The sequence below is a fragment of the Euprymna scolopes genome, chromosome 22 (genome assembly GCF_053919585.1).
Source record: "Euprymna scolopes isolate OS-2025 chromosome 22, ASM5391958v1, whole genome shotgun sequence".
Lineage (NCBI taxonomy): Eukaryota > Metazoa > Mollusca > Cephalopoda > Sepiida > Sepiolidae > Euprymna > Euprymna scolopes.
The window spans coordinates 5,136,022-5,153,813 of NC_136503.1; the positions used below are offsets into that span (position 1 = coordinate 5,136,022).

Below are 17,792 nucleotides of genomic sequence, written 5' to 3' on the forward strand. Positions count from 1 at the left end.
TTTGTTGTAGAGTTTGGAAAGTACAGGGGCTAGCTCAGCCGAGCATTTCTTAATTTATATAGCAGGGATGAGATCAGGCCCACACATCTTGGACATATCTAAGTTTTTTATTACATTGTAGACATGAGGAGGAGTGATAGTGTTATAATGTGGAAGAGTTGTGCCACCAATTCAGTATGACAAACTGACATCTTCCTTGATTTTAATTGAATGGGCTGCCATTTTAAAACAGAATTGTAAATAATTTTGTGTTAAAAGTAAATCTTGCACATTTATTAAATCACTAGCATAGGTACCCGGCATTGCCTGGGTTGACATGAAGTTCTGTTTGGAACATACCTGCTATACTGATCAGTTTCATCATGGACAACGTGGATACGCTCACAACAATTCCAAAAATAAAAGAACGGATGAAAACATGTAAATTTAATTGCCCAAAAAGAGAAGTATGTGATACCCTCTCCACCAGATATTTCAGCAGAAGGGATACAAAGAGTAGAAACTATTCTCTAGATATTGAGCACTGAAAAGAAAACTCCCCCCTCCAAAAAAAAAAATAATAATTAAAAATATATCATTACAACTTTTGTATCAATAAAAAATAGCAAGGAATGCCCATGCAATCGCAAAAAAAAAAAAATAATAATAATCCAAATAAGCAGAACCCATAAAAAAAAAATGATCTACCAAAAATTAATTCCAAAAACAATTAAATTAAATTTTTCGTCATTTTATGTTTCTAATGTAATCCCCCCCCCCATTCAATTTGTCGCATTTTGGGGTTCGTTTTGTTTTTGACATTGTTAAGTGAAAGTACAAAATGGTCTCATAAAAATTAAATTTATCATTATTTTATGTTTCAAATGTAATTCCCCCCCAAAAAAATTGTATTTGTCATGTTTTGCCTCCCCCCCCTCTCAATCGCCAAACTGGAAAAAATGCTAGAGGTGACATGTTTTGTTGAACACTTGGAGGCCAAAAATTGGATGCTCATTTTACGTTATATTTATATAGAAAAGTGATCCCCCACACTAAAATGTTAATTTTTTTTTTTTTTTTTTAAATTTTTTCTTTCGTATTATTTATAAAGGCTGTTTTAAATATATTAGGCCCCAAAAAAGTAGATCTTCATTTCTGTTAGGGGTTAAACGATGCCGAGTCATATCAAAAGTTTACCTTTTTTTTATTAGAAATTTAAGTTTGTAATTGATGAAGTTAACATAAAAAAAAGAAAAAATGTTAATTGTGGAATTTAGAGGGGTGGCAGTAGATTTTTATTTTTTTTTTTTTTTTTCATATTTCTGTATAGCCGTTTAAAGAATAATAAAAACAAATGAAATCTTTTCAGTTTTTTCATAAGTGTTTTTTTTTTTTATATTTAAAAAAACAATTAACGCCAAACATTTTTCTATCTGCACGGAATTATTTTTTCAAGCTAGAAACTTGTCGAGATTACCAAATTATTTTATTTGTTTAAACGAACAAACTATTCATGTTCCAAAGTTTCTAGGGGCAAATAACTTTTAAAAAAAGTTTTTTCAAAAATCGGTGTTGGAATAATAATTTCAAATAAATTAAATTAAATATGTTATCAATATAATTATTTAAAATTTATTAAATAACAATTTTAAATAGAACACTTAAAACAATTCTCTCGCTAGAAACATTAACTAAGATACCGCTATTTAATAAAACTGATTTTTCCTGATGTAATATGCAAGTGTGATGATCTTTTAATTATATAGTTTGCAAGAATCATACTATATATAGAAATAAATGAAAGACTAAAGTAAGGAACCTTTTGTATATATTAATCAAATTGTAAACAAACAGACAGGAATACGAATTTATATATTTTTCTTAATTTCAGCAGATATGCAGTTTAGGTTATAAAGATAGCTTCTAACCTTTGCGTGACTAAAAGGGACTGTTTGTAAAATGACACCGTTGTGACGTCACCTAAATAAATGTCAATGATTGAATCATTAGTTTCATTTTCTTTTCTTTTTTCACTTAATAATAACTGGGTGGAAAAAACCTAATAGCTAGCTACGAAATCTTATACATTTTACCTCCAAGACGATTGCGTTTGTCTTACCTGCATGCAAAAAAAAAAAAAAAAAAAAGTTCCCTCTTCTTCAAACTAAACCTTACCTGTAACTCAAAAATCCTAATGGAAATCTATCTGTAAATAAATAACCCCTCTTCTCTTGAACGCTAACAATCTACTCCTTCCAACCTATCCGCCACTAAACTCCCACATTGCCCCGCATCTGTAGTGGAATCGCTAACTTCCAGCCCCTAATCCCTCACATGCAAAATGTTTTAATAGCCATTACTAAACATCTATACATTTCTACCTCTAAGACATGCGTTACAGCTCATTCCTATCCAGTAAGGGATTTAACAGCCTATGCACACAGAGGCAGGTACTTAACAGCCAAAGTACTCAGAAACAAAGCGATCTACACTACACAACTGTCTCCTCGAGTTTTGCAACGATTAATACGTTATTGAAACGACACTCCTTGTTATGCAAAATGCCCCATGACTCTTACTAGAAAATAACTACAACTTCAACTCTATTCGCACCTACTGAAAACCTGCCCATATATCTATTCACCTAATTACGCATGACTCTAAACTTGCTGTCTTATCCATACTATATTGCACTTACATCTTAACCCTCCTATCATCTAAAATAGCTCGGGCACAACTCGTAGCTCAATTCTTAATACCTACTCATACTGTAACATTATCCTAGACCTAAGCTAACATAAATAAAATAATAAAAAAAAAGGGTAAGACTAAAATCACATTATCTCCTCCCTAACAAGCCCTCTTACAATCATAGACGCTTACACTGCATGAACTTCACCCACCCCCTTTATCCATTAACAAGTAAATAGTATGTCCCTAAATCACTTAGAGGAGTGTAACTAATCAGTAGAGATATAATCCCCCACAAACTAACCCAGTAACACTAACCACGCGGGATCGCAGAAATACCTGGATTAGAACCTAGGCGCGGAGAAAACCCTCTCAGGGCTGACGGACCCAGTAGGTCTTCCCAGATCATCCGTCTAGGAGAAGGAAAACTCTGAAACTAAACCAAAGGGGAGAGAGGCCTCTTCAGTCTTGGATGACAACCTTCCTAGAGCTGGTGACTCAAACAAATTCACCGGTTTGCAAACCTAAATTGCTTAAGGAGTAGATAGGCTCTGTCTATCGCCCGGCTTCCATACTCCTTCTTTGCCTATTAGTCAAGCGCAGAGACACTATCTCGGTGATTCGACAGAAACACCCAGCGGTAGATCTTGTTTCCTGGCTAGGGCAACGAACGCCGTTCTTCCCCATTCCCAGCACGCCCCACCCCTAAAACTGAACATTTGGGAGTGCTTGAGTATAAGATATGCCTGAGCGATTAGATTGGGTGGACCTTCTTCTAATGGGTTGAGGGTACCGGATTGACAGTTCCTGGCTGCTGTTCCCGACTGGTAGTACAGGAGCCCTAACTCTTTGGTAGCGCTTAGAGCGGCTGCTCCATCAACAGTTGAATAATATCGGGTTGTTTGTAGTGCCATGACGCGCATGGAAAGGGACCCTGCACTCATCCCCGGTGGGCTTTCCTGAGGCCACAATCCTAATTGGAGAAAGGTCAGCTGATGTTCTACTTGTGATGCATGTCTGAAGCTCTGCATAACCTCTTGTTTAGTTCCCCCTTACCGAAACTTTACAAAAAATATGACGACAGTACAATTTAAAAATAAGCTTAAACCAGGATTAGGGACAAACAAATTCAACTTGCCTCCTCCCTTGAGGCTCTCATTCACAAATATCCGTGGGCTTAGAACTAACTTAGCTGATGTTGAAGCATTTCTCTTAACAAATACCCCGGATATCTTAGCACTAAGTGAGACTAACCTACACTCCTCCATTCCCTCTAACCACTTTAACATGCCTGGATATCTCCTACTCTGCCGTAAGGACTCTGACAGACATATGCACGGACTTGGAGTTTACATTCGTAATACCCTTCCCTTGACTAGAGAAACAAATCTAGAAACAGATGATCAAGCCTTTATGTGCTTTAGACTAAACATGCAACACAATATTAGCTACTATTATTTTCTCTACCGCTCTCCCTCGACTCAGGACTGCTCCATAATAAACAAAGTATCTGACAGCATAGACACGGCACTGTCCCTCGACACTAGCGCACAAATACATGTATTTGGTGACTTTAATGTCCACCACAAAAACTGGCTTGGATTCTCTACTCACACAGATGCAGCGGGTAGCACAACCCATAGCTTCGCTATATCTCACTCCCTATCACAAGTTGTTACGTTTCCAACCCGTTTCCCTGACCAGGAAGAACAACACGCATCACTTCTAGATCTGTTTTTGACCACAGTTCCCGATGACTGCATAACGAAGGCCCACAGCCCACTTGGGAACGCTGATCATGCAGTGATAATGGTTGAAATCGCCCTAAACTCTAGACCCATAACTGAAGAGCCAGTGCTCAAAACAACGAGATATTATAATAAGGCTGACTGGGAAGCTCTCAGGGAACTAATTAGAGATGCTCCATGGAAAAATATTTTCTCTCTCCCTGCTGAACAATGTGCAAACGAGACCACTGACTGGTTCAAAACTGCAATCGAAGCGCATGTTCCCATGCGGAAATTTTATAGTAAGCCCCACTCTCCCCAATGGTTTACGTCGACTTGTGCAACTGCCATTGCTCAAAAGCAGCATGCATACCGTAGGTTTAACCGACATCAGTCTAGTTCCAACAGACTGAAGTATATAGAAGCTAGAAATAACGTTAAGAAAAAAATAGCGACAGCTAAGAGAGAATTTACGGAAACCACTAAAAAGCGCATCGAAGCACAAAAACTAGGAACTCGAGACTTCTGGAAAATCTACAACAGTGTAGTAAATAATGGGCAATCAACAATTCCCCCACTAACCAACAATCACGAGGTTGTCTCCTCAGCAACTGACAAGGCTAACATGCTTGCCAGTCGGTTTGCCTCAAACTCCACACTGGACCCTTCCAACCACCCCCTACCTGACTTTCCTATGCGGACAGACGCCACACTAGACGATCTGAAAACCACCCCTGCTCAGGTGCATGCTATCATAAAAAACCTTGACACCTCAAAAGCATGTGGACCCGATCTTATCCCAGCTGTGCTATTAAAAAAGTGCTAAGCCGAAGTAGCTCCAGTTCTCTCCAAACTCTACAACAAATGCCTTAATGAAGCTTGCTTTCCGGGCTGTTGGAAAACTGCTTCTGTTGTATCAGTATTCAAGAATTCTGGCGAAAGGACAGACCCATCAAATTATCGCCCCATTAGCCTCCTCCCACTTTTTGCCAAAATATTTGAGACAATAATTAACCATGCTCTAGTCCATCATCTTACAGATGCTAAACTACTGACTGACAAACAATATGGATTTAGACAAGCCCGTTCCACAGCAGACATCCTAACTGTGATCTCTGAACGTATATACCATTCACTGGACAAAGCGGGGGAGGGCAGAGCGGTAGCTCTAGATATATCTAAGGCTTTTGACAGGGTATGGCATGAGGGTCTCCTCAGTAAAATCAGATCATACGGTATCACTGGTAGAATACTTAACATAATTAAATCCTTCTTAGATAAGAGAAAAATCCAGGTTGTCCTCGACGGTCGTACATCTAAACAATATGATATAAATGCGGGGGTGCCCCAGGGTTCTATCCTTGGACCTCTATTGTTCCTGATATTCATAAATGACCTCCCCGACAACATTGCCTCTGAGATGGGTATATATGCTGATGACACTACACTCTATGGCAGGCACGACAGGAAGACGAATGAACACATTTCTAAAGAAATGGCAGAAACACTAGAGGAAGACCTCCAATCTGTAGTGGAATGGGGACAAAAGTGGTTGGTCGCGTTCAATGCTGCCAAGACTAAACTAGTTTCATTCAATAATTACAAGAAACCCTCTCTACCACCCATAGCAATGGCCAACGACTCTTTATCTGAAAGTCCATCTTTCAAACTCCTTGGCCTAACGTTCACAGGAAACATGAGTTGGAACAATTACATTGAAGGCATTGCCAGAGCCGCTGCAAGAAAGGTGGGCTCTCTCTACCGTGCTAGAAAACTACTAACACCCGAAAGTATCCTGTACCTCTATAAGGCCACCATTCGCCCATGTATGGAGTATTGCTGCCACATCTGGGCTGGTGCATCAGCTACTAGTCTCTCGCTCCTTGACAAGGTTCAAAAGAGAGTCGCAAACCTGATAGGCCCTGAACTGGCATCTAAGCTTCAGCCTCTGTCCCATCGACGAAATGTTGCATCCCTCTGCCTTTTCTACAAGTATTTTAGTGGTGAATGCTCTGACGAACTGCAATCACTTGTGCCCTCACGACGTGAGTACCCTCGACAAACCCGACAGGCTGCTAAATCCCACCCCCACACTGTAGAGATCCCTAGATGTAAAAGATCTTTTTACTCCAATAGTTTCTTCCCCAGAACCGCTAGACTCTGGAATTCCATTCCAGGTCCCTGCTTCCCCAACAGTACTGACGTGCAGAAGTTCAAGTGTAACGTGAACCGACACCTTGCTGCCCAAATCCCTACATAGTACCCCAGTAGTGTTGCCCCTGATAGTAGCCCCCTACACCAAAGTGGCAATTTGCCTTGTTTGGGGGTGAAAATGTAATAAAAAAAATAAAAAATAAAAAAAATAACAATATTATATATTTTTTCTACATTTTATTCGTTTTTATTTTATTTTTTGTCCCTTAATGTAAATTAAGGAAAGGAAGTTGACCTTATTTATTTTGTTAAGTTATAAGTAGCAAAAAATAAATAAAACATTCTTTGTAAAATTTATGAATTTATTAACATGATTTAGAAATAATAGATTGTTTACCATATATGGAAAAAAAAAAGAAGAAAACTAATGATTCAATCATTGACGGTTATTTATGTGACGTCACAACGGTGAAATTTTACAAGCTGTCCCTTTTAGTCATGCAAGAGTTGGAGACTATCTTTACAACATAAACTGGATACCTGCCCTAATTTCAACAGGTTTTCACCTGAAATACACTTGTTTCAAAATCAACTAATCTGCACAATCTCTGCAACTTCCGGCAGGTTACAACTGGAAGTTGCCGAAGCAAAGACTGCCAGACGATAAATTAAAAAAAAAAAAAAAAACACATTCCCTCACTCCTACTCCAAGTTTCTATTTAGAAAGCCATTCCTTATATGAGAAAGAGGGGATTTTCCAGTGAGATAGCGTGTCAAGTCATCTTATGTTTAATTTTTTTTTTCTTGGTTTAATTAGTTTCATGCTTGCATTGAAACGTCTTCTGACAGCTGATTGGCTAATTGCTTCGGCATCTCCGGCCGCTTATGTAACCTACTAGAACATGTTGATGCGAAGCTGCCAGAGATTTGTTCATAAACAGAAGAAGTACCGTTTTTGTAAATTATTACTTTTGCCTTTACGTTATTTGTGTATTAACTTTTGAGGACAATTATTTTAGGTGCATGTCGATGGATGGGGTCCTAAATTCTAGTCGCGTTTTCAGTTTCAGGATATTCAGGTCATGTGGTACCATCATTGACTTGCACCTTATTTTGTTTTTATTTTTGAAAATTCCCACTCTAAACAGGGGAAAACAATTTCCAAAGTTTCGCCAAAGATGTTAGTTTCATATAATCTTTTGGTAAACGCAAAACAAATACACGAAATTAATACAATAACACAAAAGCAGGTAGTCATGAAATCACGGCATGAGTTAATTGTGAGAAAACAATCTGTGTAGGCATTAAAAATTTTTTGTTGTTAAATGTTATATGATGAATCTTTTAGAATTAAAATCTATTGAGAAATACACACTTTAAATCTGTAAATATTCTGTAAAGTTATCCAATATGGCCGAAAAGTGATGACCATTTCGACAACTTATTGTTTACCTAATGTTAAAATGTTTAAAATGTGTATTTCTCAATTGATTTTAACTCGAAAAACTAAAAGTTGGTGTTTATTTAAATTACATCACTTATGGCTGCAATTAAAAGTAAAGAAAATACAGAAAAGTCTGTATGATGTATGTACTCATTACAAAACAAAGATGTTGTATTCCAAAAATCACGTAATTTGATAAGATTATTTTTATAATTTTTTTTTTTTTTTTTTTCAAGAAAATCAAAATTCTTTTTTTGTTTTATTTTTGTAATTGTTTCTAGGATTATTTTTATGCAACAATTTACAAAACAAAGTGTTTCTGTGACACAAACACTACCCGACCCAATAAGATTCTTTCTTTCTTTTTTTTAGTCGATTGCATGTAAATGCCTTACAATCTTAATAAAAAAAAAAAAATGGGAAAATTGAGTAGAGGATCAGTTTCGTGTGTACATTTAACGTAAAATGACACCTTATTTGAAGTTATTTTAGCGTTTTAGGGCAGTTAACCAATTTTGTTCATCTTTTGCTATGAAAGATGAATTCTTTACATTTCTTAGTAGGGGGTCTAGTTTTTTTTTAAGGCGTTTACATGTGGTTTTACAAGGGTTTTTATTAGGGACTTGTCATTTTGTTAAGGATTTTTTAGGAACAGGGAAGCTTGCCACTCAGATTTAGAGTTAGTGATAAAATTATGGAGGGTTTTTTTCTAATGTCATATTTTCTAGTTTCTTTCCAATATTTTTTTAATAATGAAAAATAATTGTTTATTAACTTGTTAGAATATAAAACAAATTACCTGCAAGAAAACGCCCAAAATTTCCTATAGCAAAAAAGGGGGTTTACTGCCCTAAAATAAATGAAGAATCATTTTACGTTAAATGTATATGCAAAACAAAACTGATCCCCTTTTAAGTTTTAAAATAAATGTTTTTTCTTTTCTTGTTCTATCAAGTTTTTCAAGGTGTTTATACCTAAAAAGTAGATTTCATTTTATGGATGATGGGTCGGTTAGCGTTAGAGATCTATAAATTTACTACCATTAAAACATAGGCAAACTTAGAAGAATACTCGGCTAAGTCCACAGTAAACGATATTGGGTTAGATTTGGTTCCTGATATTAAACTTCATCCATTTCAATGTTTCCATAAAATTTAAAAAAATATTTTCCCTTTTTCAAATCATACTTTTGATTACTTACAAAGCAAAAAAAAACCAAAAAAACATGTTATGTTATACCCGGACCAAAAAAAAATCAGATCACATATTTGAATAATTATTTTTGTAAAATAAAAAAAACTACAGAACTTTTTCTGATTTTGTTTAACACTTATTTGATTATTTATTTTTAACTCAAACAGAAAGTTTTTAATGCCGGGAGCCAAATCTGATCAGACACTGTTTAGTGTGGACTTTGAGTCAAGACTTTCTTCACTTCAGAAAACAATAATTATGAAAAAAAAAAAAAAACAATTAAAAAAAGTTCAATGTAACAAATGTAAATATAAAATACAATTTAATAAATGAACGTTTCATTTTTTTTCTTTTTGTTCTGGGGAACTGGGTTTAATTTTGTATGGTTGCCTTGCAACTGTTAACGTGTTACTGGATTTTATTAAAGTGACATAAGCAGCCATGTTGGTGATTTATACAAATACTGAAAATGAATCATAAATGTTTGTGTTAATAAAAATGATAAAATTATATTTTAAGTGTTAACTCTTGTCGCGTTGTATTTTTATACATGTGAGTTTGGGTGAGGTACAATTAGTTGGCAGCAGATAAATATGGCCGATCCATAACTGCAATGTTGTCATTTCAGTTTCATAACAGATAAATAACTGTTTTTTCAAAAATAGACAATTAAACCCAGAATTCCAACTTCCAATGTAGACCCCCACTACCATTTCTCCTTCTCCAACATCGGGGTCTACATTCCAACCTTCCAGAGGTTGAAATCCAATTACAAGAGACTAAACCAGACCTATTATTCCTAAGCGAAACTGGCATTGGACCCACTATTTCCCTAGATGAGTTCGTAATTAAAGGATACTCTAACTCAACATCCACATCTGACCCCCAACATCGACATGGGCATGGAATATGTGCCTACATTAAAGATGGCTTTCCATATGGTAAGGAAATCTCCAGAGAAGACCCTAATTTACCCTTTATATGCTTCCGGGTTGCACTTGCTCACACCCAATTACAGGAGACGAAACCGGACATATTATTTCTAAGTGAAACTGGAATAGGGCCGACCACTTCCCTAGATGAGTTAATAATTAACGGATACTCCATTTTAACAGCTAAATCTGACACCCAAGATCGCCATGGGCATGGAATATGTGCCTACATTAAGGATGGCTTCCCATGTGGCAGGGATATCTCTAGAGAAGATCCTAATTTACCCTATATGTGCTTCAGGGTTGCACTTGCTAACACCACTGCATTTATATTTGCCCTCTATAGGCCCCACAACAGCGGAGTTACTATCTTTTAGAGCATATCTGAGAAAATAGACCACATACTGTCTTCACATCCCTCGGCTAACATCCACATCTGTGGTGACTTCAACGTCCATAACGGGGAATGGCTGACCCATTCAAATAAGACAGATGATGAGGGGAGGTTTTGTCATGATTTTGCCATTGCTTATGACCTCACTCAGATAGTTCGCGAACCCACCCGTGTGCCCGATACACCCAATCAATATGCAAGCCTCTTAGACCTTTTTCTCTCAACTTCCCCTGAGCTATGTTCATATACCGTTCATTCTCCTCTAGGATCCTCCGACCACTCCGTCGTATCAGTTAAGATAAAAACGAAATGTAAGAAGCCCCCAGACGTACCCCTCCACCGTACTGTATACCGATACTCTATGGCTGACTGGGATAGCTTCCGTACATTCATATCTGATTTACCTCTGCACTCCATGTTTAAAAAGGAAGTATCTTCTATAGTATCAGATCTGACCGAATGGTTAATTGTAGGCATAGACCAATTCATACCATCTAAAAAATTCCAACAAAAACCTAAAAGCCAGCCATGGTTCTCCCCAGAATGTGCTGCTGCTATCGCGCACAGAAATCACTTTTTCCATAGCTACCAACGTAATAGATGCACTGAGACTAAAGCTGCTTTCAGGACTGCCAGCAACCACTGTAAAAGAATAATAAAAGATGCAAGAGAGCTATATACCCAGTCTGTTAAATCCAAGGTAGCTGATCAGCGGCTTGGTTCCCACCAGTTTTGGCAAATAACAAATAGGATCCTGAACAGAAGTGTGCGTTCTATCCCAACCATTATCAATGGACCAGAGGTCATCTCGTCAGCGTCAGACAAGGCCAAACTATTTGCAAAGAACTTTGCAGCTAATTCTACCCTATGCGACGAAGGCCATCAACTCCCCATATTTCCTCCTATAACACAGAACAAGCTAGGTAACATACAAATATCCATGCATGAGGTCGCCAAGCTAATAAAAAACCTAGATTCCAGTAAAGCAACTGGCCCTGATGGCATCCCAATTATAGTGTTAAAAAAGCTTCAACCAGAACTTGCTCCCATACTTACGAAACTATTTAAGCGCTGCCTTAAGGAGAAGTGCTTTCCGACCCCCTGGAAGACCTCATCAGTTTGCCCTGTATTTAAGAATTCAGGTGATAAGTCATCTCCCTCTCAGTACAGACCAATAAGTCTCCTGTGTGTTATGAGTAAGTTGCTGGAATCAATATTAAATAGAGAAATAGTCAACCACCTCAGCAGGAATAACCTTCTTAGTGACACACAATATGGTTTCCGCTCTGCAAGATCTACCGCAGATGTGCTGACGGTTATATCCCACAGGATTAGTGAATCTCTTGACAAAGGCTTCCTTTCTAGGGCAATTGCTCTTGACATATCAAAGGCCTTCGACAAGGTATGGCATAAGGGTCTACTTCACAAGATTTCCAGCTACGGTATAACTGGAAATGTTTTCTCAATCATTAAATCATTTCTCTCCGATAGGCTCATAAGAGTAGTGGTAGATGGACAAAAATCGGAGGTCTGCAATATAAATGCTGGGGTCCCTCAGGGGTCAATCCTGGGCCCAACTCTCTTCCTGATCTACATCAATGACCTCCCTAAACACATACTTAAATCATTCGTTGACATCTATGCTGATGACACGACCATCTACGGCAACACATCAAAGGCTGTAAATGACAAAGTTCTCTCTGATTCTCTCTCCTCTGATCTCGAGCACGTGGTTCAGTGGGGGAAGATGTGGCTAGTTACCTTTAATGCATCCAAAACCAAACTCCTATCCTTATATCATCAACGCTCTGATCCCCATCTGGCATCAATTGTGATGGATGGCTCTCGTCTGGGTGAGGCCCCGTGTTTTGACAAGCTTCTGGGTTTGACCTTTACTCCTGATCTGAAATGGAACACGTACATCAAGTCTGTTGCCAAGGTCGCTGGAAAGATGGTGGGATCCTTCTACCGCTCCAGAAGATACCTCACTACTGATGCAATTCTCTATCTATATAAATGCCAAGTACGTCCAAGGATGGAATACTGTTGCCATATCTGGGCAGGAGCTGCCAAAAACAGCCTATCATGCCTTGACAGAGTACAAAATAGACTTCGTGGCTTAGTGGGGGATGCCCTTTTCTCTACCCTGCAACCCCTCTCCCACAGAAGAGACGTTGCGAGCCTATCCTTGTTTTATCGTTATTTTCATGGCAGGTGCTCGTCTGAACTCCAATCCCTGGTCCCCCCTCGCCAATCTTTCACGAAAAACACCAGTCTAGCTGAATCCACTGTGAAAAATTTCCCCCACTCTATATCTGTGCCTAAATCAAAACGCGGATTCCATGAACAAAGCTTCTTTCTTAGAACTGCACGCCTGTGGAACTCTGTTCCATCTGCCTGCTTCCCTCCGGACTACAACTTGGATGTCTTCAAGTCTAATGTTAACAAATTCCTAATGAACCGCTCCCTTAAGTAAACACTCCATCAAATATCCACACTAACGTAATGTACTTGCAATAACCCTTATCCCTGAGTGGCTTCCGGGCCTTGATAAGTGGTGATCACTGTGTAAAAAAAAAAAAAAAAAAAAAAAACACTGCGTTTATATTTGCCTCCATAACAGCAGAGTTACTATCTTTAAGAGCATATTTGAGAAAATTGACCGCATCCTGTCTGCTCATCCTTTGGCTAATATTCACGTCTGTGGAGATGTCAATGTTCACAATGTTAAATGGTTAATCCACTTATACAAGACAGATGATGAGGGGAGGTTCTGTCAAGATTTCTCCTTTGCTTATGACCTCACTCACAAACCCATCCATTTGCCCGACACTGCCGGTCAGTATGCAAATCTCCTAGACCATTTTCTCACAACTTGCCCAAAGCTATGTTCATCTTCTGTCCTGTTTCCACTGGGATCTTCTAACCGCTTGGTTGTATCAGTTAAAATAAAAACAAGATCTAATAAGTCCTCAGATGTATCCATCGTACTGTATATTGATACTCTATAGCTGACTGTGATAGCTTCTGTACATTTGTATCAGATCTACTGCGTTCCATGTTTAAAAAGAATGTGTCCTTTATAGTATCAGATCTGACGGAATGGTTAATCGTAGGTATATATCGCTTCATACCCTCAAAAAAATTTTAGCAAAAACCTAACAGCCAGCCATGGGTCTCTCCAGAATCTGCTGCTGCCATTGCACACAAAAATCACTTATTCTATTGCTTCCAATGTAATAGATGTACTGAGATTAAAGCCACTTTCAGGACTGCCAGAAAGAACATGAGAGAGCTGTATGTTCAGTCCGTTAAGTCCAAAGTAGCTGAGCAACTGCTTGGTTCCCACCAGTTTTGGCAAATAGCAAACAGGTTCCTGAACAGAAGCATGAGTTCTATCCCAACCATCATCAATGGACCTGAGGTCATCTTGTCAACACCAGACAAAGCCAAACTCTTTGCCAAGAACATTGCAGCTAACTCTACTCTATGCGACCAAGACTGTCAGTCCCCTGTATTTCCTCCCCTATCAGAAGAAACACTATGCGACATAAAAATATCTGTATGTGATGTTGCCAAGATAATCAAAAACCTTAATTCCAGTAAAACAACTGGCCCTGACAGCATTCCAATTATAGTGCTGAAAAAGCTTCAATCAGAACTAGGTCTTATACTTACAAAGCTGTTTAAGCATTGTGTTAAGGAGAAATACTTCCTAACACCCTGGAAAACCTCATCAGTATTCGCTGTATTTAAGAATTTAGGTGATCGGCCATTTTCCTCTCAGTACAGACCAATAAGTCTCTTGTGCATCATGAGTAAATTGCTGGAATCTGTTAAATAGAGAAGTAGTCAACCATCTCAGCAAAAATAACTTTTTTAATGACATGCAATATGGTTTCATTCTGCTAGATCTACAGCAGATGTGCTAACGATTATATCTCATAGGATTGGCGAATCTCTCGACGGTAGCCTTCTTTTCTAGGGCAATTTCTCTTGACATATCAAAGGCCTTTGATAAGGTATGACATAAAGGTCTACTTCACAAGATCTCCAGCTGGAAATGTTGTAATTATTAAATCATTTCTCTCTGATAGATTCATAAGAGTAGTGGTTGATGGACAGAAATCAGAAGCTCACAGTATTAATGCTGGAGTTCTTCTACATCAATAATCTTCCCAATCAAATCCTAAGATCATTCATAGACATTTATGCTGACAACACTGCCATCTATTGCAACAGATCAAACGCTGGAAGTGACCAAGTTCTCTGATTTTCTCTCCTCTGATCTTGAGCACATAGTACAATGGGGAAAGAGGCGGCTGGTTACTTTTAATGCATCTAAAACCAAGCTTCTATCTTTACATCAACGTTTTGATTCCCATCTGGTATCGATTGAAATGAATGGCTCTCGTTTTGGGGAGGCTTCATGTTTTGACAAGCTTCTGGGCTTGATCTTTACTCCAGATCTGAAATGAAACACATACATCAAATCCGTTGTCAAGATTGCCGGAAAAATGTTGGGAGCATTCTACCGCTCCAGTAGATATCTCACTGATGATGCAATTCTCTACCTATATAAAAGCCAGGTACGTCCAAGGATGGAGTACTGTTGCCACATCTTGACAGGAATTGCTAGAAACACCTTATCCTGCCTTCACAGTGTTTAAAATAGACTTGTAGCCTAGTGGGGATTCCCTTTTCTCTTCCCTGCAACCTCTTTCCCACAGAAGTGACGTTGCGAGCCTGTCTCTGCTTTATTGTTACTTTCAAAGCAAATGCTCATCTGAGCTCCAATCTATGGTCTTCCCTCACCTAACTTTCACGAAAAACACTCGTCTCCCTGAAGCCACTATCAATAATTTCTCCCACTCTTTATCAATACCTAAACGTAGATTCCATGAACAAAGCTTCGTTTTTAGAACTGCACACCTGTGGAATTCTCTTCCATTTGCCTGCTTTACCGACTGACTACAGTTTGGTCATCTTCAAGTCCAATGTAAATAAATTCTTGTTGAACCATCCTTTTAAGTAATCCGATTTACCAAATTGCCACTATTAATGATTACTGCGATATTAGACCATTGACTATTGTACAATCATTAACCTTTATCCTCGAGTGGCCTCCAGGCCTTGATAAGTGGCGACTCTTATGTAAAAAATATAAATAAAAGAAATATACAATATGTAAGAAAATTGGGAGTGAAATAATATCTTCCCACACCTTTTTATTCCAAATGCTTGCACTATTTTTGTTTCTAATTTACAAAAACTCACCATATAGAATATTTTGATATTCTGTCAAAAGTTTTTTCAAATCAAAAAACAAAACAAAATACAGGTTTCTCATCTTGCCAAGGTACTTCTTTGCGTTTGTCTGTGGATAAATATAGCACGAGTCGTACTTTGCATAAGACCAAACTGCATTTCATCTGTTTGTTAATCCGACTCATTTGCTGCTCAATTATTATCTCGATCACTTTCATAATCAGATCCATCAACTTTAAATTTTTGTAATTACATCCAGTTCCACCTTTGTCTTTGTAACAATTCATAATTGTAATAAAATCCCAGTTACATTTTTTAGTTTTTTTTCTAGCAATTTAGCTTTAAACTATTTTAATTCAGTTTTTCAAAGCAGGCAATTCCACACATTTGCACTATTTATGTAATATCAATATTGAATTAAAATTCTGTTAAATATTTCATCTGATAGTCCTCAAAAATGCCCTCTAAATTCTTGCTTTTGTTTATTATTATTTTTGAATTCCAATTCCACCTAAAACTGTTACCTGATGTGATTCTCATTCTTAATTTGATCAGGAAATGTTTTAAAAATATGTTGTCCTCAAAAAACAAATTCAATTTGCTTTTGAAATCTGATTTTGACAGTAAATTCTCAAATTGGAAAGAAAATGTCATTTCATTTGCAAACCGGAATTAAAACAAATGTCTTAAAAATCAAAACTTTTCTTTTGAATATCTAAAACATTTTTTTTACTCCAAACAAGGCATATTGGCACTGAAGCATAAAGGTACTACTGTCCTGATGGGGAGCTGAGTAGCAAGATGTTTGTTCACATTACATTTAAATTTATCCATTTGTATAGTTGAGAGAGCATGGAGAAAATTCCAAAATCAAACGTTTCAAGAAAAGAAAATATTAAAATAGAAAATCTTTACGCTTAAGAAATTTTGTCGTTCGTCGCATTGGGTGTATTTATGCTTGAGGAGTTCAAGTACAGTGAGTTCATTGGAGCACATTCTGTAGAAGTACTTGTAAAGCAGTCACGGGGATGCAACTCTCCAGTGATTTGATAGGGATGCAAACTAATATTACGAAATGGATATTCATTGCATTTTGTATCAAATCATTTTTGTGGATTTTGAAAAAAAAAAAAATTTTAAGAAAAAAAAAGTTATTTGACAATTTTTCTTTTTACTTTCCAGATCTATTCGTATATTTATTTTATTTTGAATTTATTTTGCAGGTGACTCCTAGTGATACGTTGGTGGGCATTGCAGCAAAATTTGACACCACGCCATCAAACTTGCTGCAGATTAATCGTATGTCGTGCCGTATCATCTGTCCTGGACAGGTAAGTTAGAATTTTAAAAAAGACAATTTAGTTTTCTTTTTATTTGATCATATTAAGATTTCTTTCTCCCTTTGACATTTATGCATATTAACTCTCAATGTCTTATCTTTTTCATTTGTCTTTGTTCCTTCTGTTTCTGACTTCTTCAGACTCACTATGTAGGTGTGTTTTTTTTTGTTTTTTTTTTTCTAATGCATTTTACAGATATCTTCTTTAGTCTGTTTTATATTCGATTGTCAGTTTGTTCTGTCAGCTGAGCTTCAAAAAACTCATGACGATAACCCCATACAGAGGGTATCCTCTCCCCTGAAAATGGGTCCATTTATAGGCTGTCATCTGTAGTAATCTGTGATGCCTTACAATACGATCCTTGTGCATGAGCTGTTCTTCCACTGGCCATTTTATAATATGGCTAGATGAGAGGTCAGAGAACCCTGATTTGATCAATCAGCTAGTTACGTTGTACCCTAGTATCTATAAGTTGATCCTCAACTATATTATTCAATCTGATTCTTCCAAAATAAAAACCTTATTTTTATTTTTTTTATTCTCAAATAGTTACTGGAAGATGGTGACTGAGGGTCAATCATGTTGTGTTCAAATAAGATTATTAGTGCTAAGGAGTGATGTTTTCTGGGAGTAGGGTTACTTGAAGTGCTCCATTTTTCTTATCAAGTA

At 37.4% G+C, this 17,792-nt stretch overlaps 1 protein-coding gene across 50 annotated transcripts in view; it reads left to right on the forward strand.

The window, feature by feature from the left end:
* The window catches only part of LOC145243857 (oxidation resistance protein 1-like), an 886,868-nt gene that overhangs the window by 594,317 nt on the left and 274,759 nt on the right, over nt 1-17,792 (forward strand). For all 50 annotated transcript variants that reach the window (XR_013862960.1, XR_013862953.1, XR_013862955.1 and 47 more), the window contains one exon: nt 17,007-17,114. Coding sequence is in view for 37 of the 50 variants with exons in the window: in XM_080106914.1 (XP_079963040.1) it covers nt 17,007-17,114 (108 nt within the window). In the remaining 13 variants the exon portion in view is untranslated. The remainder of the gene's footprint in view (nt 1-17,006; nt 17,115-17,792) is intronic.